The sequence below is a fragment of the Rhagoletis pomonella genome, unplaced genomic scaffold (genome assembly GCF_013731165.1).
Source record: "Rhagoletis pomonella isolate Grant_MI unplaced genomic scaffold, Rhpom_1.0 Rhpom_scaffold_00004, whole genome shotgun sequence".
In the NCBI taxonomy this organism is placed as follows: domain Eukaryota; kingdom Metazoa; phylum Arthropoda; class Insecta; order Diptera; family Tephritidae; genus Rhagoletis; species Rhagoletis pomonella.
The window spans coordinates 278,088-301,033 of NW_023458558.1; the positions used below are offsets into that span (position 1 = coordinate 278,088).

General features: G+C 35.4%; 1 protein-coding gene across 1 annotated transcript; it reads right to left on the reverse strand.

Moving 5' to 3' along the window:
• Positions 1-1,804: 1,804 nt before the first annotated feature.
• On the reverse strand, positions 1,805-22,279 carry LOC118736758 (bifunctional glutamate/proline--tRNA ligase-like). Its single transcript, XM_036466775.1, has 8 exons — positions 22,126-22,279; positions 21,027-21,977; positions 20,774-20,945; positions 20,485-20,718; positions 19,830-20,433; positions 19,537-19,767; positions 7,101-8,552; positions 1,805-2,199 (listed from the first exon to the last, which is right to left on the reverse strand). Exons 1-8 carry the CDS (start codon positions 22,166-22,168, stop codon positions 1,822-1,824), a joined length of 4,065 nt encoding a protein of 1,354 aa, XP_036322668.1. The 5' UTR covers positions 22,169-22,279; the 3' UTR covers positions 1,805-1,821.
• Positions 22,280-22,946: the final 667 nt, after the last annotated feature.

Below are 22,946 nucleotides of genomic sequence, written 5' to 3' on the forward strand. Positions count from 1 at the left end.
CAAAAAACATCTTTAAGAAACTATTTTTATTCATAAAAAACTCAATTTTTGGAGGTGTTTTCAAATCGGTCCAGCTCGCTTAAATCCTAATATTTTTCCGAAATATATAGGTGGAGGTCTTAAAATATAATAGATTCTAAAATTCCAATGGAAAAACAGTGCCGATTTTTTTTTGTATGGGGAGTGATGCAGTCTAATGTACATACATACGAGCACCAATTAATTTCATTTAAAGAAATGCCGTGTCGTCCATTTCCGCTGTAGCGTACGTAGTGCATAAGGCGACATCTACCTTTCAACCGACGAAGTTTATGTCTAGACTCTTTTTATAGGAACTTTGCAAAGCAAAGTTTGCAAAGCAAAGGTTTTTAGCTGTCTGGACACCAGAGTTGTGAAAAATGCATTACATTTTTTAAAGCATAGCATTTTAATGTAAATGAAAAAGATTAATGCATTAATTTTTGATATTTAATGTAAATGAAAATTTCAATGCATTAATTCCGAAGAAATAATGCTAATGATTTTTTTTTGTATTAACATTAAAATGTTTAAATGAATGCTATTGCAATAATTTATTGCACTAAAATTATAACAAGCATTAAAAACCCATTCTAATTTTATTTTGAAAGTAAAAACTCTTTGCTGACGTTGAGGGTAGAATTTTAAGGTCAAAAAAGATAGTGACGGACGTTAAGGCTGGTTTTCACTATGTCAAGTTCGATGGCCTTTGTCGTTAAATACGTAAAATCACATTGTCAAAGGGAACTAAAAAACGGGTTATTGATTGATTTAGATCAGAGTAGGTGCTCAGTCGTGTACATGCGCTGCTAAACTGGCTATCTGTCCGTTTTTGGCTTATACTTAATATATGTAATCGGTATGCATCAACAATCAACATAAAAATCTATAAAAGCAATCTGCGTTGCATGCACATTGGCTTTCATTTTCATAAAACATCTAACAATGTTTAGAAGAATCTTTCTACAAATACACATAATATAATGAAGCTGAAAAAACTATTAGTAATTATTCCAAGTCCTTCCAAAATAGGATATTTATATTTTACTAGAAAAAAAAATTTAATGGTTTTTAATAATGCAAACGAGCAAAAGTATTAAGCATTTTAGTGCATTAAAATTTTTTCATTAGCATTAGCTTGGATAATTTAATGAAAAAAAAATTCATTAGCATTACATTTTTCAGAATTAATGCATAAAATATTCATTTGCATTAAATTTCATAAATTAATGCATTAATTTTTTACATTAACATTATTGCTTTAAATACGATTAAAGCATTAAAAAATTAATGCATTTTTCACAACTCTGCTGGACACACAACATTGCAAGTTGATAAAAGCGTTGTAAAATAGAAAATTTTAACTTCAACCCTTTTATTGGATTTGGTTTTTATTTTTGGCAAATAATCTTGGTATGGTTGAAATCAGCATGAAAATTTCTATCGAGTCACAATTTTTATTTTTTATTTTTTGGCTAAACGGTAGGTATTCTACACCACGGCCACTGGAGTACGGGAAAAGGCTAAATGTGAATAAGAAAAAGTAAACAATCAAATGTCAAATTAAATTCTAAGTTTGTTAAACACCAAAATGAGAACACTTGACAGTTGTTCATAAACTCAAAACGTTAAACTCGAGTTAATTTTTCAACGTGAACATAGTATTACGCTCTTGTGATCGCTTAAAATCCTTTATAATCTCGCAATTAAAATCTGAAAATAACGTTCAATTTGAGTCGCAAAAATATAAATAATTTATACTATATAGATTATAACAAAAAAAAATAAAAAATTGTATTAATACTAGAATAATCTTACCACAACGTTGTTCCATTGGTTTAGGCGAAGAGGCAAGTCGCGGTAGGATTGAATCCATTTTGCGTAAGCCGGATACATAACGGTTTCGGAGGTAGGTCGCACAGCAATTGGTTCAGCTAAGTCAGAGTCGCCGGATTTCGTCACCCATGCGACTTCTGGCGCAAAATCGTCGATATGAGTCTTCTCCCTTTCGAGTGCCGCTCGCGAAACGAAAATAGGAAAATAACACTCTTTCACACCCATTTTGGTGATCTCAGCATCGAACCACGATTTTATAAACTTCCAAATTGCAAATGACCAATGACGTAGTATATAACAACCAGAGACATCGTAGTATTCGATTAATTCCCCTTTTGTAATGACCTAAAAAATGAGGAGCGAAATAAAATGTTTGATGTATTCTAAAAGTTAACTTTATAAACAAAGTAACTTATGTATTTCTGTGATTGGAGTTAGAAGACAGGGCAAATAACCTCAACGACGCCGTAATGGATATCCGCAACAGTAACAGTCGTGAGGCCGAAACCAGAAACCACTCGCGACTTCTCAATACTCAGGATGGGTGTACGGAAGCAATTGAGTGAAAACAGAAGAATTGAGTGATGTGAGGTAAGGAAGGGCGAGGGGTGAATCTTTAGAAGCTTCTGCATCTACTTCTGTAGCCGAAAGTCCTATTAAAGGAAAATATAATAAAGCCGTATCAAAGGAAAAGAGTATAAGAAATTAATCATAGATTATGGAAATCGCAAACTGAATATTTAGACAAAGTAGCACCTTTTCGCCAGCCAGAGTCAAATAGGCTGTAGGCTCATATAATGCTAAACCAACTCGTAAAATGCAGCAGGCTTACGAGAAAGAAAGCACGATGTTGGTTAATCAGCCGCTTTCTGAAGTCATCACAGAAATGTTCGCACTAAGTTAAAAATTAGAATCTGGGACATGCAATTTGATCGTATGAAAGATGCTGTCCATGGATTGGAAGGTAGTCTGAGGGACTAAATTTGCGGATTAACGTGGACAAAATTAAATATATGTGTTCGACCTATTTTGCAAACAATGAGCTCAATCTTAGGTGTAGTCGCAGGGATATCCTACAGGTTAGATGGTTGAAGTGGCTTGGTAGAGTCATAAGTGCAAACGGTTCCATTAAGGAACATGTCAATGTCAAGAGCACTGCGTCGTCAAGTATTAATCTAGCTAAAAAGTTAACAACAATTAAGGGGGGTTTGGAGCCTAAAGTGGCGATAAATTTTTACAAGTCATAAGTGAGAAGCAAAGCTGAAAATTCTAATACAACCTACGCTGATGCTCCTGTTGGTTTTAACAAAAAAATGCAAGGTATCCTCAATGATTCCCTCAGACGGTGCCAATAACATCAGCAGTATGGCTTCTATTAAACTACTAGATAAGAGTATGATATCTAATTTCATTGTGGCTGCAATTCACAGCAGGATTGCAAATTCAGTTTGTGAATGTGCCAGGGTTATGTGGGTGCCCAGTCATGTAGGCATTGGTCTAAATGAAAAAGCCGATTTCCATGCTAAGGCCGCTGTTGGAAATGAGTCGATTGTAAAGATGAAATTAACATTGGGGGAAGTTTTATTCAAAATCCGTAAGCAAATTTGGTTGGAATGAGAAAATGAGTTCACTGTGCTAAGTACTACGAAAGGGAGATTTTTTGCGGATAACATTGAAGGCATTAAAAAGCCATCATGGGTTAGCGATAAAAAATGCGTTTTAAATGTTTATGACATCAAATTGATTAATCGTTTCATGACAGGTCATACGTATGGTAAAGAATATTTAAGCAAGTTTAAAAGGAATTATGCTCCTCCTGCATTTTTTTGAATTTTTCTAAATGTTGTATTTAGCTTGAATTCTTGATTTTTACATGAAAAACATTGTGAATATAAAAAAATCACCAAGCGTTTTTTGAGTCACTGTATTTGTCTATAAAAACTCCAGTTAATTTTTTTTCAAATGATGAAGTTTCGTTGTTGCCTGTAGTTTCATCACTTTCGCTTTTTGTAAAAGTTCCTTAAAAACAATTTTAATTTTTATTGAAACAACTAAAAAATTACAAAACTGTAGTTTTTATTAAATTAACTAAAAAATCGTTATTGGTAGATATTTTCCAGATTTGGTTTTTTTTTTTTCAAGTGGATGGCAAGTATTTTTTTCGTCAGTGGCAACCCTGCTTGTAGAGTCCAAGTAAAACAAAACAAATGAGACTTTGCGTTCAACAAGTTAAAAAAATTGCTTTCAATTTGCTCATAGTACGTATAGAGCGTGTCTGACGTGGCAATGCAATAAGAGTGTTCGCTATGCAAAAAGCTTGTACAAATTGGTACCAATTGTTACCAAATCGTGTTCGTTTGGCAAAAAAACCGGTAAAACTTGCAAGGAGAGTGCACAACTTTGACATTTCATTTGGAGGGGAAGTTGCAAATTCGTGCTGAGAAAATTTTTGCTAGCAAGAATTTGCAAGCAGGATTGTGGCACACTGTTGCATTTTTGTCAACAATAATTTGAATCAACAAATTCGTTAAATTTAAAAATGAACAATCTTGTTGCGATTTACTAATGAAAGAAGTAGCTACATATATAAATATTTGTTTATTCAATTAATTTAATTAATTCCATAGATTTGAAAGGTACTCGGCTTAAAAAGCTGTATTCGTAATCGGCACGCAGTCCACGCCACTGTTGATACAGGAAATCCGATAGTGACTTCCGCGAAGTAATTAAAGCGTATGTTGAAGAAAGTCAGAAAAAAAAAAAATCCTGAAAGAAAGTCCTGTTTTGTTTTCCACTTGAAATAATTAAAAAAAAAATATTATGTTCGTAGTGAAACCGTGGACGCCAGCTGGCACTGGAGCTTGCAAATGTTTGCTAGTTCCTGCCCACGCAAAATTTAGCAAGTTTCTCCCTTTGGGAGAGTAAGATACCTTATTCTCTAAATTTTGTTACTGGCTTTTGCATAGCGAACAGAACTAATATATTTCGTAAACGCTGTCAAAATGCGAAATATCAGAAAGCAGTTCCATGAGGAGTCACCTTGCATGTAAAGTATCTTTCGAAAGAGGTTTTTATTTTCCGAAAGGCGAAATCTCTGAAGACTTTTGGCCGGTTCACACAGGGAATAAATTTCTGGAAATGTTTCTCGATATTAAAATGCAACCGTGATCCGCTTTGTCGATTGTTCGTTTTTTCTCTTCGTTATAATAATCCTTATATTCAGTTTGAAGATTAATTGGGTTGGCTTTTCTATATGGGCTATGGTTAAAGGGACGGTCGGCGGGCTTGTTTTTTAACTGAAAAAAATGTGGAATGAACTTTTCAAAAGGTTGTAACCATTTTTTTTTTTGAGTCAATAAGCCTATTTCCAGGGTTATAAAGTTTCCTTCAGTGCAATGTTTTAAAGGTCAAAGAGATTATTTTTTCTGAATTCTGCGTCTCAAATTCTTTAAAATACCGCTACCGTTACTTGGTTACCTATTCTGGTTCTAGGGTATTAGATTTTGTCGCGAAAAAATTTCAATTTCCACACTGTGGGCCGCCTACGCAGGAAGAAATTCTACGCAAAAATACTTGGGTAGTTCTTGAACTAAATGAACTAAAGAACTAGCTCATTTCAATAAACTAGTGCACTAGTTCGGTCTTTTCATTGAACTAAATTTGTCAGTGCTACTATTTCTTATTTTGGATTGCGATCCAAATATTCTTGGCACAAACGTGTGACGTAAAAACCGATCTTTACAGATACGCTTTAAAACGCTTTTGCATCGTTGCTGCTTCAGTTCTTTGCAAACGATTTTTTTTGTTAGGGGCAGGCAAAATATTGGCGTAGAACGTTTTTAAAATCAAACAAGCTTTCTAATTTAATGTTTTTGCAAAGCAATATGTAAGTGTTAAGATATCGTACATACAAAAATATGTTTATATTTCATGGTAGTAGGGCTGGTCGCGTAATTCACGAAACTGCGTATTAAATTTGTGTAACACCCTCAAATTCTCACCTTATTTTTAAAAAACCAACTTCACATGACTTCCCGCACTAAACCATTTTTAGCTCTGTTATTATTTACCCAATTTAAAGTTTTTATATGGCTTTGGAAAGAAGAATATTTCTAATATTTAAAGAAATAATAAGCTTTGTGAGTACATTGTAAATGTGTGGAAAATTTTTGAAATAAGTCTCAAGTTAACACAACTTTTTATTATTTTTCCTACTTCGACATTATTTTTTTCCAACATTTTAAAATGAAGTAGTCTCTTTCAGTCATTACTTCGAAAAGAATGTTCAATTCCGAGTAAAACTAGGTACCATTTAAAAAATCAATAAACAATTTCGGATGTTATGAATTTTTTCAAGATTTTTCCAAAATCACTTCGATGTAATTTTACAGAAAAATTGAATTTGAATTTTTCTCTTTAAAAAAACGTCATCACTTTATAATCTGTTTATTGATTTTAATGAATGGTACCTAGTTTTACTCGGAATTAAACATTCTTTTAAACGTAATGACTAAAAAAGACTACTTTCTTTTAAAATTTTGGCAAAAAATGTTGTGGAAGTGGGAAAAATAATAAAAATTGGTGCAAATTTTATATTGATTCCACAAATTTTTCATATAATTAGAATGCACTTACCAAACTTTATATTTCCTCAAACTCAAAATTGGTTCAAAAATAACCGATCTAAAAACTTTTTGGTGCCGGAAGTCATGCGAAAATGGTTTTTTAAGAATAAGTTAAGAAATTGAGGGTGTTAGAAAAATTTTGAAAACAGTTTCGCCAATTACTCGGCCAGCTCTACGACCTGTATATTTCTTCTTATTCGGACTTCTTCAACATACGTTTGAATTTCTTTGTTGTAATCACTGTCGAATTTCCTACATCGACAGTGGCGTCGACAACAAAATTTACATACTTCTTTCAATACCAAACCGCGGCAAGATTGTATATTTTTAAATTTAACGAACTTGTTGATTCAAATTATTGGTGACAAAAATACAACCTTGGGCCACAATCTTGCTTGCAAATTCTTGCTGCCAAATATTTTGCCACCACGAATTTCCAGCTTTCCCTCTAAATGAAATGTCAAAATTTCAGTTTTTCAAGTTTTTACTCCGAACGAACGCGATTTAGTAACAATTGGTACCAATTTGTACAAGTTTTTGGCATAGCGAACAGAATAGACAGCGGTTAACCGTCGGCTGCTTTACTATCGTATACATATAAAAAAACAAAGCATTACATACTTGTGAGTACCAGTCGGGAAGATTCTCCTCTTTCGTAGCTTCAAGTCCCAAACGGGTTTGCTTTTTAAGCCCCGCCACATTCGCAACAGTCTCTTCTTTTGATGTTGTTGTTTCCTTCTTTGTAGCTGGAGCCTTTTTTTCACTTCCTTTCTTTGAGGAGCTGCTACTGCCACGTCCGCCAGCGGTTGGGAAGTCAGTTCCAGTAACTTCTTTGTATTTCGCTTTGAGCGCCAGCAATTTTTTCACTTCAGCATCAATCTTCTCCTTAGGAAGGTTATTAGATTTGGCGGCACGTACTTTATCTCCCTGTTCATTGATCTCCTTTGTGAGTAGCTCTTTTTCTGGTGAAGAAGACATAGTTACTGGAGATTTTTGGGTGACAGAAATTGCGTTAGGTTGAACTTTGGTGTTGGGTGTCCAATCTGTACCGGTTTCTTGCTTATAAGCCGCCTTTAGTGCCAATAACGACTGCACTTCGGCGTCAATCGTTTGCTTTGGATATTTTTCGGATTTTAATTTTCGTATCTTTTCGCCCTGAACTTGAATTCGTATTAGAAGTGCATTGGCGTCTGGGCTTTCGTCGCGCGTTAAGTCAATTTTAACGGGACCATCAGCTGCTGTAAGAGGAAGCGCTGTCCCAGGTTTCCAATCTTGTCCTGTAAGACTCTTATAGTCTGTTTTGAGTGCTAATAACAGCTTGACTTCATCTTCTATTACATTTTTTTCCGCTTTAGTGTTCTTTAAACTGCGCACTTTATCCCCTTGAGCATTGATTTTCGTTAGCAAATCTCTAACTGCAGCAGTTGATGGTGGATCTGGAGACTTCTCCTTCTTAATAGTCGCTGGTGCTACAACACCTGGCTTCCAATCGCTGCCTGTAAGTTCTTTATATTCGGTTTTAAGAGCTAGTAGCGTTTTTACTTCCGCTTCAACCACCACTTTGTCAGCTTTTTGTGATTTAAGTTGGCGCACTTTATCGCCTTGTGTATTAATTTTTTTGAGTACTTCCTCAACACCTGAACTGTCTTTTGATTGTGGAGCAGAAGGTGAAACTACATTAACTGGCTTCCACTCGTTACCAGTTAATGCTTTGAATTTGGCCTTTAAATCAAGAAGCACCTTAACTTGAGTGTCTATTTCAGCCTTTGACGCCTTCTTCGCTTTTAAATCACGTATCAGATTTCCTAGCTTGACAATATCTTCACTGACTGATTTCTCAACAGTACAACCTGTATTAGCAATGTTTACAGCCGCTGTTTGACCTGGTTTCCATTCTGTGCCTGTAGCTACTTTGTAATCAGCTTTAAGAGCTAAAAGCTTTTGTATTTCCGGATCGATTTTATCTTTGGAAACTTTCTTGGCTTTAAGATCGCGTACTTTTTCACCTTGCTTTATAATCTGTTGATCTAATGTAGAGGCGTCGTCGGTCCGGACTGCAGATAAAACATCGTTCTGTAAATATAACAAAAATAAATCCAAAATTATTTCCCAAGTATGTACGCAAGAAATATACAGTATTGGATATATCTATAGCACCCCCCTTTCAAAGCGATATTGTTTGCCACTTATGTTTAGTTATTTGTTTTTAAGAATTTTCAATTAAAATACAGTTCATTCTCTAACAAAACCCATATAAACCCATGTTTTAAACTTTTTAAAAGACCGCAAAAAAGCGCAACAAACTTTCCCTTAAATTTCAAACTTCTTTCTTAGAAGCTCTAGAATTTTTTTCGGTACACAGTTTTATAGCGCATTCAATTTTAGTCCAATAATGTGCAAGTTTCAAGTCGCTAAAGATTACCGTTGATTTTTTTAGAATTTTGTTTGTCTCATTTGCTTCCATATAACGACTAAACACAATTTATTTTTATATGGCAGAAACCCGCAACATCCTCGGCGAAAAAAATTCTAAAAAATCAACGGTAATTTTTAGCCACTTGGAACTTGCACATTATTAGACTAAAATTGAATGGGCTATAAAACTGTGTATTCAAAAAAATTCTACCGCTTCTGAGAAAAAAGTTTGATATTTGGGTGAAAATTTGTTGCACTTTTTTGCGGTCTTTTAAAAAGTTTTAAACTTGAGTTTATGTGAGATTTGTGAGAGAATGAACTGTATTTTAATTGAAAATTCTTAAAAATAAATAAATAAACATGAGTGGCAAACAATATGACTTTGAAATGGGGGTGCTATTGTATTGGCCAATACTGTATCTCTGTACATATGTATGTATGTATATGAATATGTACACGTAGATACAAATCCAAGCAATGTATTGTGCTAAGTCAACGTCAGCATGTCATTGCGTATATCCACCAACTGGTTTGCTACAAAAACAACGATCAGTTGGTTATTCGTTCTCCTTTGCTTTTTCTTCCGCGTCACTTTTTTACTATACTATTTACGAAGCAAATTTTAAAACTAACCTGAACTGGGGAATAGTTGTTAGCCTAAGCTATGGCAATAAAAGCATAAAAGCTTGAGCAAGAGCTTTTAATAAATATAAGAAAGAAAGCCGATCGTTTACGGTGTACTAATGAGGCGCGAAGTTCGTTTGGAAAGATGACACAGTGCAACAAAATGGAAAAAAATGTTCAATCCCTGAGGTCTCATAGTATGTTTCTGATAGGTTATGAAAAATAAGAAGACACGTATTATACCAAAAAAAATTATTGGTATTTTTTTCATTTTATGCCACCTCAAAGTTAACAGTTCTCATTTTAAATAAAATTCTGGGATATTTAGGCAAAACCCATATGAGTAGTCCACTTGCAAACAGCGTTATGTAATTTTATAATAGAAAGCCATACATTTGAAAAAACGACTACGACAAAAATTAACATTTAAACTGAAAATTTTGTATTATTACCTCAAAATTTGGATAAATAAGAGTGGCGTGCGCCTTGATGTTGTCACACAAAGTGGAGGGACCTAAAGTTTCACGCCGACTCCGAACGGCGATTATATTTTTATGAGAAGATGTTTTCATGCCAGAAATACACTCGGAGGTTTGCCATTGCCTGCCAAGAGGCGACCGATATTAGAACAAACTTTTTTTTTGTGTTTTTTTTTATGTTGCTCGGAATCCAGACCCAGCGGAATTTTAGCGCGCTCAGCTTACCACTACACCACAAGTATTCTAACCATCCATACAGAATTAGTAGAGATATGCGAGCTGTGGAAAAACATAAACTAAAGATAGTTTAGTAGAGCAAGTTGACTACACAAGTCTCTAGAACGGCTGTTCAGAAAAATTTTATCATTATCAAAGAAATTGTCTCTTATTTATTTATCCAAGCAAAATATGAAACTTTCGCTAACATGTATCCATAACGGAATGTTTTCCCTTTATTTTAACATGAAAACCTATTAAAAAGATATAACCCGTTTCATGCGTACCGATTTTGAGTGAACTTTATTATAATACCTACCTACTACCGAGAAATCATTAAAATGTTTTGTTCTCGGAGCTTTTAAGCCGGGTTTCCTATGGGACAGCTTTGCAAACCGTGCACCGTGCAAGAGAGATGAACAGGGTGAAAGATGTTATGCTGCTGAACAAATTTAAAAACAAATAATATTGGGCGATTTCGGCGTGATTGGAAATAGTGAAGAATGTGGCTATCTTTAACTACTTTTTTGTATTTCGCTAGGTTTGTTTCACGTATTTTTGTCCGAAATCCCTGAAATGTCTTCGTCAAGTTTTCCGTACTAAATCAGAATGCACTTATTTAATTAATTTTTTTTTTTAATATTTTAAGCATTGATACAATTCCACCTTATGGCATGTGAATGGATTAGTTCACCAAAAAATTAATTGATAACAAATATGTGTTGTTAATAAGCTGAGTTATTTCAATTTTCGCGGCAACTGGGTTACGAAATTTTCGTAAAATTGCATTTAAAATATCATTATTTTAAACATACAGTTTTTAAGTAGATTTAAACTTTTTCCACTAGCGATGGACGGAAAACTTTGAAATTTAAATTTTCTTCTGTAAAAAATAACAATTTTCAGATACATTTTCAACGCGGTCCAACTCACGATTTACTGTGAGTTTAGCCAAAATATTTTGGTGGATGTCATGAAATTGATAAAATCTCAAATCTCGCCCCTTTTAAGCTGTTTCTTAAAAATTATGGTAGTTTTTGATTTTTGAATTTTCCGCAATGTAGAAAATCAAAAGTATAAAATCGAAAATACATCCAATGCTCTTTAGCATAGGTTGTTTCGTCCGAACACTTTTTCTGATTTCAAGGCGGTAGTATCTGAAACTTTATAAAAAATAATGATTTTTTTTACATTTTCTCTATGTTTTTTTTCTATAGTGACCAAACCACTTGTGTGATTTATAACTATAAAGACAAACAACTTTTATTGGAGTCTCCTTTACAAATCTCTCTCAGATATAAAACCGATGGGATGACAAATACAACTTTTCGATGCACATATCGATGGCTGAGTGGAAGATCGACCTATCTCGGCAGCCAGTTCGAAAACGCTCTATCTCAAAAAACTTTTCAAGAGCGCCCTATTTCAGAATTTAATTGAAAAACACCCTATCTCAAAATTCGGTTCAAAAACGCCCTATCTGACTTCAAAATGTATTGAAAATATGCTGATATAGGGCGTTTTTGAATCGGCAGCTGAGATAGGGCGATTTTGAAACGAGTTCTGAAATAGGGCGTTCTTGAAAAGTTTTTTGAGATAGAGCGTTTTCGAACTGGCTGCCGAGATAGGTCGATCTTCCACTCAGCCATCGATATGTGATGTAATGTGTCGCAACTATGGGTTTTTTCATATTTTCACCGATATCTCAGGAACTAGGTCTGACCCAGAGAAACCATTATGATATTCGGAATCAGATTAAAAATCTACGTTAAAAAGTTTCATTTCAAGGTGGACGTTATTCATTTCCGGAACTCTAGAGAAGGGCGACCTATTAACATATTTTTTATTTTTTAATGGTATTTATTACATATATTCTAAATAAAGACGAGTAAAGAAGTATAAGTTCGGGCGAAACCGAGCTTATAAAGTGGGCGGTGCCACGGAGACTAACTATTAATTTGGCGTAAATTAGGGTCTTCAGTTATTGAAATATCGGAGTTTTCGGATGTCTTAAATTTAAGTGGGTGTACTTTTAGTCCGATCTGAATAATTTTCAACGAATTTCTTTCTTGTACTGGGTGGCGCCGAATGAGCTATATGGTTTGAATTCTTGATAACAGTTTTTTTTTACTCTATGCCAACAGGATCCACGCCTGGAAATGACCTGCCAGCAGCGTTGTCGAATGCTTTTACTGAAAAATCGTCATTTTACCTTGAAAAAATCGTAATTTCGGCCAAAAAAACCTCAAATTTTTGGTTATAATACTGGGTGGCGCCGAATGAGCTTTATGGTTTGAATTCTGTTTAACAGTTTTCTTTGGGGATATTTGAAAGAAAGAGCGTACGTTAACAAACCAAGAACCATTCTCCAACTCCAAACCAACATTCGAAATGAAATCATGGCCATTACACCCGAAATTCTGCAAAACGTTATGGAAAATATGCTGAAAAGAGCACGTATGTGCCGAGCATAAAAGGGACATCACGTACAGGATATAATTTTTCAAAGCTAATTGCAAAAAATGCCCCAATAATATACTGTATTAAAACAAAAAAATTATAATAATCGCATAAATAAAAAAGTTATAAACCATTTAAACCATATACAGTAAAACCCGCTTAAGTACCTCACGCTTTTTAAGGTACTTAGGCGGGTTGGGTACTTAAAAGAACCCGCTTAAGTACCTCAATGCGGGTACAAAGTTGGACATATCATTTTGTACCAAATTCACAATTGGCAATTGGCAATTGTTTGCCACTTATGTTTATTTATTAATTTTTAAGATTTTTCAATCAACTAAAATGCAGTTCATTCCCTAACAAATACCATATAAACCATATAAAGCTTAAGATTTTGTAGAACACTTAAAAAAAAATCATCATAATTTCAAACTTTTTTCTCAGAAGTGTTTTTTGGGTATACAGTTTTATAACCCATTCAATTTTAGTGCAATAATGTGCAAGTTTCAAGTGACTAAAAGTTACCGGTGATTTTTTAGAATTTTTTTATCGAAGGTGTGTGGCACTGCTACTGAATTTCAAAATACATAAATATTTTAAGGAATTTTAAAAGAACACTTAAAAGGCGAAAATTATAAGTAAAATTGTAAATGGGGCATGAAAAATTGAGGTACTAAGACGGGTTGGGTACATAAGCGGGGAGGTACTAAAGAGAGGGATTTTCTTCAGAATACATTAAAAAATTCATGGTGTCCAAAAATGTTAGTTACTTAAGCGGGTTAGGCACTTAAGCGGGGGGGTACTTAAGCGGGTTTCACTGTAGCTCATTCGGCGCCACCCTGTACTTAGGGTATTGAGTGCACTGAGTTTGGTAGAAATTGATAAAACGGTTACCGAGATACACATTTGTGGTCATAAGGGGGCGGCGCCACGCCTGTTATCCAAAAATGTATAATAATATAATTGGCTGCTAAGCGGTTATTGTATTTATCGATTTTGAGTTAATTAGATTCAGTAGCTACTGATTTATCGCAGTGTTAGGGTTTCTGTATATTACCGTTATATGATAGGTGGGCGTTATTATTGCCCGATTTCAAGGTTCATACCGAGTTTGGTACAGATTGGAGAAGCGGCTACTGAGATACAGCATTTCATCATAAGTGGGCGGGGTCACGCCCATTTTCCAAAAATTTCATAATACTTTTTTGCACCACAATTCTACTCCACATACTAATTTTCAACAATTTGCATTTAGCATTTACTGAAATGTCACAGATTTTGCATTTTTCGCAAAAATACCGTTCTATGGGATGTGGGCGGGGTTACAGTCTGATTTCGCCCATACCAACCTACCTTGGATAAAGGGAAACCTACATACCGAATTTCGTTGAGATATCTCAATTTTTACTCGAGTTATCGTGTACACGGACGGACGGACAGACGGGCGGACAGACATGGCTTAATCGACTTCTTTTTTTCATTCTGATCATTTATGTATAAATTTGTCTATATCCATCTCGATTCGTTTTGGCTGTTACAAAAACCGTTATGTGAACAAAGTTAATATACCCTTGTGCACAAGTGCGCTCGGATATAAAAAAAAAATAAATGGCGTATATTTTTGATATTTTGAAAATATGAAAAATATATGTAGATATATTAAAATTATTTTCCATTTTTTAAGGACTAAAAGTAACATGTCACCTCATATTTTGAATATATCCCAACAACATCAATTGTGCCTAACAGGTATATTCTGCGCTGGTAACATAAATTTTATAACCGGTAATTAAAGTGTCTGTCAATTTTTAAACTTTACTTGTAACCGGTAAATTTGGTTACCATCTCACAAGCTGGTAACAAAATATTGCCCCGTGAAATATGCAATACAGGAATTTCCGCAAATCTTCATAGCTGAGTTGCTGAATATTTTCACTGCATTACCAACGTACCTAGAATCGCAGTAACAAGAAGTGGTAACATTTTTTGGTAATAAAATTTTCCGGTCACAAAATCTTCGGTAACGTGCAGAACAGACCTGTAAGAGTGTATTTCTGCCAGGTTTCTGTAGGTTCCTACATTTTCTGCAACATGGTATGACTTATGTATTAGCTGCATCCGGTCATAATCGCTTACGCTTCACGCCTGATTTGCTTGAAATTTTGTTTTTCTCGTTATTTTATTTTATGTGACTTGAAAATATTTTTCACTATACGAAGATATATTGAAATTGGATCTCATTTGGGTTAACGAAAAGGACAACTGTGAAAAAATATCAACCAATTCATTCAAACAAATTGTCAAATAAGCATATTTACATTTTTTGTTTTGTCTATCTGGATTACTGTATATTGTGGTTTATGCTTCCGTTTTGAATCACAGCGAACTGGGTCAAAGCGCTTCATGTGTCGGTATAAACAAGGTAATATAAGTCAAAAAGTGAATTTTGAATTTTGCATTAATTATGACTCATGGTGTAATAATAGGTTCATTCCTTATCTTTTTAGACTAAAATCTGAAAAGTGACAAAATGTCAGAGCGTAAGCAAAATGCGCTCACTAAAAGAGAATAACAGGAAAAGTAAAGGAATGCAAAAACCCAAATTTTTAGTCCAAACAATGGCAACAACAAAGCTACCCACCAAACAATTTGTGTTGCCGGCAATAAGAAAACGTGTCGCCCTCGGAAACAAATTTATTGCCGGTAATATTGCCATTGAATCGATTTCCTATTACCGGTCGCTCTAAAACGTCCGCCGAAGGCAACTCGCCTGGGTGAGTCGTTTTCCTATTACCTGAATGAGTCCTTTTCTTATCGCTTCAGGCGATATTTGGAATAATTTTATTCTTCTTAATACTTCATTTATTTTTTTGTATACCAAATTGCAACTTACAATCGGAATTAATTCATTTTCTCGCTGTGAGACTTCCTATTTTTTCAATCTTGTCCTTGGGCATAATTTAGATGCTTTTGGCCAATGCTATTGACGCCATATTCATAAGTTTCCGAATTTTTGAGAACTTTTTTATTCAAAATTGACATGAACGAAGTGGTGTTGCCGATTTGTCACCACAGCAATAAATCGGTGAGTCGCCAATTTGTTGCCATTGACGATTGTTGCCTATTTCTCATGTTTTGCATGGTGGGTATCGTCAAACAAGAATGTAAATGTATGTACAAAACACCTTCACACAAGCACAAGATCAATAAACACTTACTATATCAATTATTTTTTGCCTCCTTCCAATTTCAATTCACTTTTTTACTTTTTAGATTATTCTCACTTTTTGCGTATTCTTTAATTTCCGTTAATTTAAATTCAGTTGAGTTTGACACTTTTCAGGATTTTGCCAGAAAAAATTCTTCTGACTAAATCTGACTACTTCGGACTGATGAGAGTCACTCTCGCCGAGTGTTGCTCTCTCATTTTTGCTGTCATTTCCGAGTTAAGGAACGCTTTTTGGACTAAATCTGACTACTTCGGACTTTTTCTGACTATTTCTGGGAGATAAGGAACGCTCCTAATAACAAGGTTTGTCAGTAACTTAACCTCACTTTTTCGGCGGGTCTTTTAAAGTAGTAGAAACCCGGTCACGCATTTTAAAGTAGTAGAAAAAGTACTACTTTTAATCCGTTCGTGCATACTATTTCAAGTTAAATGTAGAAAAATGTTTAATTACAGGCTTATAAGCCTGAATATATGTTTGTATCGTCAGCTCCACACAGGTTGGACATATGTATATTGTAACTTATAAAAAAAGTACAGGCCGTAAAATAAGGCAATTTCCTATAAAACTGTAAATGATTTTTAAATAGATTAATAGTAATAATAATAATAATAATAATAGATTGGCGCTTACACATATGTTAGTGTTTGGCCGAGCTTCTCCCCCGACTTGTGGTGTGCGCCTTGATGTTGTCACACAAAGCGGAGGGACCTACAGTTTTACGCCGACTCCGAACGGCGATTGCATTTTTATGAGAAGCTGCTTTTCATGGCAGTAATACACTCGGAGGTTTGCCATTGCCTGCCGAGGGACGACCGCTGTTAAGAAAAAACCTTTTTTCCATATTTTTTGCGATGTTGCTTTGACCAGGGCTTGAACCCAGGTACTGCGGAGTGAAGCGCGCACTGCTTACCACTACGCCACAGCGGCTGACATATAGATTAAAACACATAAATATCGATAATATAAGCGAAGTCGTAATTTAACCATGCTGCCGCTCTATTCTAGTGTATCAGTAGTCCATTTGGCTCGATATTATGACAATGCAGCAAAAGATATTTAATATAAAAAAATCGCCTTTCCATACGATTTTTGTGTACGTCGTTTTCCATTGATAACTACGATATCTTTTATATTTTATATTTTGAGGACAAAAATTATACAAATCCAGCAATTTTAAATATTAATATCGTTCTGAAAACACCAAGTTCTTTAAAAATCGCGACAAAATGTTTTACTAAAATGGAGTATTTTAAATACAATTTCCCAACTAATAGCATTATAAAAATTAAGATCGGCAGCACTGAAAATAAGCATGCCGATCTTGTCAAAATTACAACAAACACGTCGCTACTGACAACACCTTGTTATTATTCCACCATGGTTATGACTTTTTGGATTTAAACGATGATCTTTGATACGTGATTTTGAATTTTAGGTGACGATATAATGAATACAAATTTATTTCATTGGAAGTTTCTCTAATTGATTGACATTTTCTAAATATTTGATATACTACTAAAGTTTTAATTAAGCTTTTTGTGTACTCATTTATTTTCTAAGCAATTATAATTCTATGAAGAAGTGCCACGGCACGTCAGGAGGCATCTTTACGAACTGACGGACGAAGTGCAGAGGATTATCAAACAACCTCTGGACCCGTCAACCTACCGACAGGCCCTGAACGGCATTCACAGGGAATCAGTCTCAAGTTATGTAGACTCCCGCCTTGTGAATGCCGTTCTAGGCACACAACCACCGGACGTGGACGGGACAGAACTTTGTCTGCCTCGGGAGACCCGCACTACAATAGCCCAACTTCGCTCTTGCTATTGCAGCAGGCTCAACTCCTACTTGAGCAGAAACAACGAGGATGTGCCCAAGCAATGCCCGGCATGTGGAGAGTCGCCACATGACTCCCCGCACCTCTTGACATGCCCTGAGAACCCCACTCAGCTAACGCCCCTGTCCCTATGGACAGCACCTGTGGAAGTAGCACACTTCCTGGGCCTCCCCCTAGCTGAAATTGACGACAACGTTGATGGATGAACCGCCCCGAACGGGGCTTAGTAGCCGCTACAACAACAACCACCGTGTTAAGGTCCACGAATTGTACTTTCTTTTGGGAAAATTATTTTTTGCATTATTACCTTTAATAGGGAATGCCTTAACAACTTGATGAAATATATATTATATCAGAGAATGTTGCACTATGGCAATGTTTATAAAAAACAATAGAAAATAGAGAAAAATCAATCGATCAAAATCTATTTCTAAAGAATTATTATTTAAAAATCTATGTAACTCATTTTTTAATAACTGTTGTGTCGTCTTCTCTGGAAGGTCCATACGTAAATTCAATACTTTAAAGTCGTTTTTCTCGTTGTTTTGGTTTTTTAGATCTGGCGTTATTAGTGCAAAGGAGCGATATATATTTTTAAATTTAACGAACTTATTTCATTCAAATTATTGTAGATAAAATTGGCACCATGCGCCATTGAAAATCCGGAAAATATCACTGACTTCAAGAGTTGTTCAATGCCGCCGAACTCTTAAATATATGGTTATACATTCCGCATAAAAATTATCTGGGTCCCTGGCCATTGTGAAATCAAGGGATATTAACCATGGATCATGGAAAGACTACTGCAGACGTAGTTCGTCCTAATCTAGTCCAAAAACTTCTCTGCCATTGCGCGGAACTGAGCAAATAAAGGGCATAAGCTCTGGGTATTTACTTTTTTTTGTCCTAGCGAGACATTAGGAGCTTATCCATAACTGCAAATCCAAGTAGCTATTGGAGCCGTCGGTGGCGTATTGTTGTTTATAGTAAACTTTATACGGCTAAAATATATTTAGAAGATTCGCAAGGTACGTGCTATAAAAGTCATATTGTAAATTTTCACACTGCTAAAAATAGTTGGTTGCGGTTCCAAATCCTCTAAACATTTATTTAGCCGTTTAAAGTTTACGAGATACAACATTATTACAATTATTTTATTGTATTTTTATGCCAAGCTGTTTTTCATGACAGAAGTACACTCGGGAGGTCTGCAATTGCCTGCCGATGGGCTACCGCTATTAGGAAAAAGCTTTTTTGTTATTTTATTTCTTGGATTTTGGGTTGAACCGGGCTTGAATGGTTGTTGTTGTTGTTGTAACAGCATACAAATTCCCCAAAGAGATTTTGGGGAGTGTTGCTGGAGTGGTGGCAGTCCTTGGCCAGATATATATCTATCTGGGTCGTTCCGGTTACGTAGACCCGACTGTCGTTGTAGCGCGCACTGCTAACCGCTACACCACAGCGGCCAGCACGTTATTTTTGTTTTTTCAGCGTGTTTCGATAAAAAATGTCTATAAGAAATCTAAAAGCAAAAACTAAAGAAACCCAAACTATTGGCATTTCACTAATTCCATGTGAATAAATTGTTGTTCACAAGAATTTACAAGCAAAACAAAAACAAACTGGGAAAATTTGTAATTCTGAGCACTTTTGTTCACATGAAATTCCCGAAAAGGCCGTATGTATTCTTAGTTCCAGCAATCCAATTCTGCTATAAAGCAGAAAGTAATTGATAACGGACCCTTCGGATAATATTTGTCTATTTCGCGATTTGACCTAATTGTCATACTCACATTTTTGCGGACGTCTTTTGAGTTAGCGTTTATTTTCAATCCTGATGAAGGCATATCTTTGGTGTGACCGTCTGGTATTGAGAACAAAATTACTGGTGTAATAGCATTTGAAAAAGGACTGGCTGGAGCATAAGCGACGTCAACTTTGAAGAAACCACGCCGTTGAAGCTGAATGATATCACCTTTTTTACATTTTTTGAGTTCAGGATCACCCAGCATTTTCAATTCCTCCTGTTATTTGTTAAATTATTGTAAAGATTTTAGACAAATCTTAAGTGGGATTTGGGACTTACTCTGGTTTTGTGACCAATGTGCTGTTTGAAATCTTCATCTTTGCCCAAAACCGCCTTACTAATAATGTTATCAAAGTAAACGCAGTATGTAGGTGGATATGCAGACTCGTCGTCTTCCTCAGCCAACCAAGTAAGTTTTAATGTTTTTTTGAAATCTTTATTGTCCAAATTTAAAGTGGCATCAACCTTTGTTACTTTTTCATTGCTATCTCTGTACACCTTTTTGATTAACAAATTTCCCCAATTTATAAATGTAGCATTTTCACCTTCTTTCAAGGTAACAGCGTCCTCATAATCAATGTATACGCGGGGACCAAATGTGACAGTTTTTTTTCCAAGACTTTCGTTTTTCGGATGCACAGGCACTTCAACAGTTTCTTTTTTTGCGCCCTCAACATTTATGACTACACGGTTTTCATAATTGAGAGCCGTGTACCGAGGTGCAATTGGGTCAATTACTTTTTTATTGAATGCCCATATTTTATCCCAATTCATAAAGACTACTGATTTACTAGATCCTTGAGCTATTATGAATTCTCGTAAACCTTCAACAGTCATTCCCCGGCGAATGATGCCTCGCACTGTCGGAAAACGTGGGTCATCCCTATAAATATTTTGTTTAGTTAATATCAAAAACAATGTATACCATTATTACCATCCATCGACTAATCCTGATTCGACAAACCAAGTCAGCTTACGCTTAGACAACACAGTATTTGTCATATTAAGGCGGCTGTATTCCCAGATGTACGGTTTGCGAAGTTTAAGCGCGTCAATAAACCAATAAAATTGGTCATCACGATCGTGGTATTCCATGGTACGCAATGTGTGCGTAACGCCTTCAATGGAATCGACAATTGGACATGCGAAATCGTAAGTCGGATACACTCTGTATATAAAAAAATATTTGAATATAATTTTCAACCATCTTATTTGGCATTTACTTGTATTTTGTTCCCGTGCGTGGATGCGGTTCGTTCTTACATCTATATATTGTTGGATCCCGCATACAACCATTTGGTGAAGACATGTCAATTTTTGCACGAACGCAGCATTTTTGTCCAATTTCAGTGCCATTTTTCATTTCCTGCCACAGTAATAGATTTTTTTCAACATCTGCGAAAAAAATGGCCAAAAAATGGTTTGTTAAAGGCATTACTAGACAACTCACAATAATAACATTATTAAGCAACGTACCATTTGAACGATTGATTGATTCAATTCGCTGTTCCCGCTCAAGTTTCATTTGTTCCGCAGGTGTATCGTCTACATATGCTTTTCCCTCTGTAATCATCTGCTCGCAATATTGCAACATTAAATCAAAGTAGTTGGACGTATGAGTAAAGAGATTCGGTTTGATTTGCAATAGTTCGACATCTCCTAAAATGACTTCTTCAAACTCAACCGTTTCCTTAGCAGGATTTGTATCGTCGAATCGCATTATTAGTTTTCCGTTGAAGTTCAAAGCATAGTATTGGTTTAATAATGCTGCTTTAGCGTGTCCAATATGCAGATAGCCAGACGCTTCCGGTGGAAAACGCACAACAACTTTTCCCATCTCTGCACCAGGTAATTCAATGAATTTACCCTCTTGTTTGCGCTCATTCGTTTTCGTTGACCCAGGCAGAACTGAATTTTCGCAATCGCTTAGTTTAACACCATTGCTGCGTTTAGCATGTTTTGCTGCTGTACGAGCCTCTTCGGGCAAAGTCTGCAAGACTTTCTGGATAAATGGCTGCGCATTTATGAGATCATACCATCGCTGTACATGCTGTGGAATACCTTTCTTTGAAAGGAACTCATAACGTGCATGCATCTCGTTAAATAGGGCAAAATCTGCTATAGTTAATTTGTTAGCTACCAAATAAGTTACAGGTGCAATTGACTTGTCGAGAAATGAAAACGCCCAGGAGATGTCGTCTTCACATGTCAGTGAAAATGATAACCAGTGGTCAATTTGTGTTCTCTCGATGGCAGTTTTTCCATATAGTTGATATTCCGGTGCAGCACGTGCCAGTGCCCGCAGCACATCATTGTTTGAGTGACATAAAAGGTGTCGATTGTCCGGGAACTTCAAAGAAGTCTCGTTGCTCCACACTATTTCAATTGGTACGGTTTCGTTGATAAGATGAGCAGTTGCCAAGCCACCTTTAATTACAAAATTCTAATTTTAGTCCGATTTCTGCAAGATGTGAAAAGCTAATGCAATGCCATATATAGATAGAAATCTAATCAGATTTGGCTTCAAGAGTAAAATTACCAAAGACACAATATGCTAAATATACATAACACTTACTTATCGGTGGATTATTAATGTTAGCTGTTAGTTTAATTTTCATTTTAACTTGGTATCAATATCGAAAATCAAGGATGGAGCAAAATCTGATGAAATTATCTAGATCCAATTGACGTTTAATTTGCCACACCAAAAGACAGATATCGTAGATTCAAGTGGAAGTGACAAGCTATAAATGACACTATTCATACTATCGATGTTTGTCTTTTTTATTTTTTGAAAAACTATCGAGCATTATCACTACCGAAAACTTTCCAAAATTAATAAAAGACACAAATATTGTGAATTTTTATTTTATAAAGCGGCAATACTTTTATTCAAACGGATTTATGGCAACTATGTTGGCCTAAAGTCATTAGCAGAATCGGAAAGAATGTATAGTAAAGCCAAGAATGCACCGTGTAGTAAAGCGGCTTTAAGCCTGATATACAGTTCAATGCGAGCGTGAGCGCCAGTTTTTTATTTTGACCAATATCTTCGTTATTACTCAACTTTTTGCTATAGTTGAGACATGAAATCATAGAGAATTAAAATATCTTTCAGAATTATAGAATAATAACTAATTTTAAATGCGTAATATGCCACATCCGTCATACGAATGCTTTCCGTACGCATACAGTTGAGTGTGAGCTCGAAAAAAGGAGAAGTAATTGAAAGGTCGCAACTAAAACCTAAAAATGCTAACATAAGCCCTGTTTCTCAACAGATAAGTATCACAAATTATCACTAATCTCTGCTGGAAAGTAAAATTTTTACTAGCAGAAACCACCATATTGTGGCGAATACTGCGGCAACACAAAGCGAACAACGAGAAATAGGCA

What these genes read in the sequence shown, in the direction of transcription:
- LOC118736758 (XM_036466775.1), bottom strand. Translation starts at nt 22,168, where the DNA reads ATGAAAATTAAACTAACAGCTAACATTAATAATCCACCGATAA. An exon ending in ATCAATCAATCGTTCAAATG is followed by an intron (nt 20,946 to 21,026) that starts GTACGTTGCTTA and finishes TTTTTTTCGCAG; the next exon opens with ATGTTGAAAAAAATCTATTA. An exon ending in TCAGGATTAGTCGATGGATG is followed by an intron (nt 20,434 to 20,484) that starts GTAATAATGGTA and finishes AAATATTTATAG; the next exon opens with GGATGACCCACGTTTTCCGA.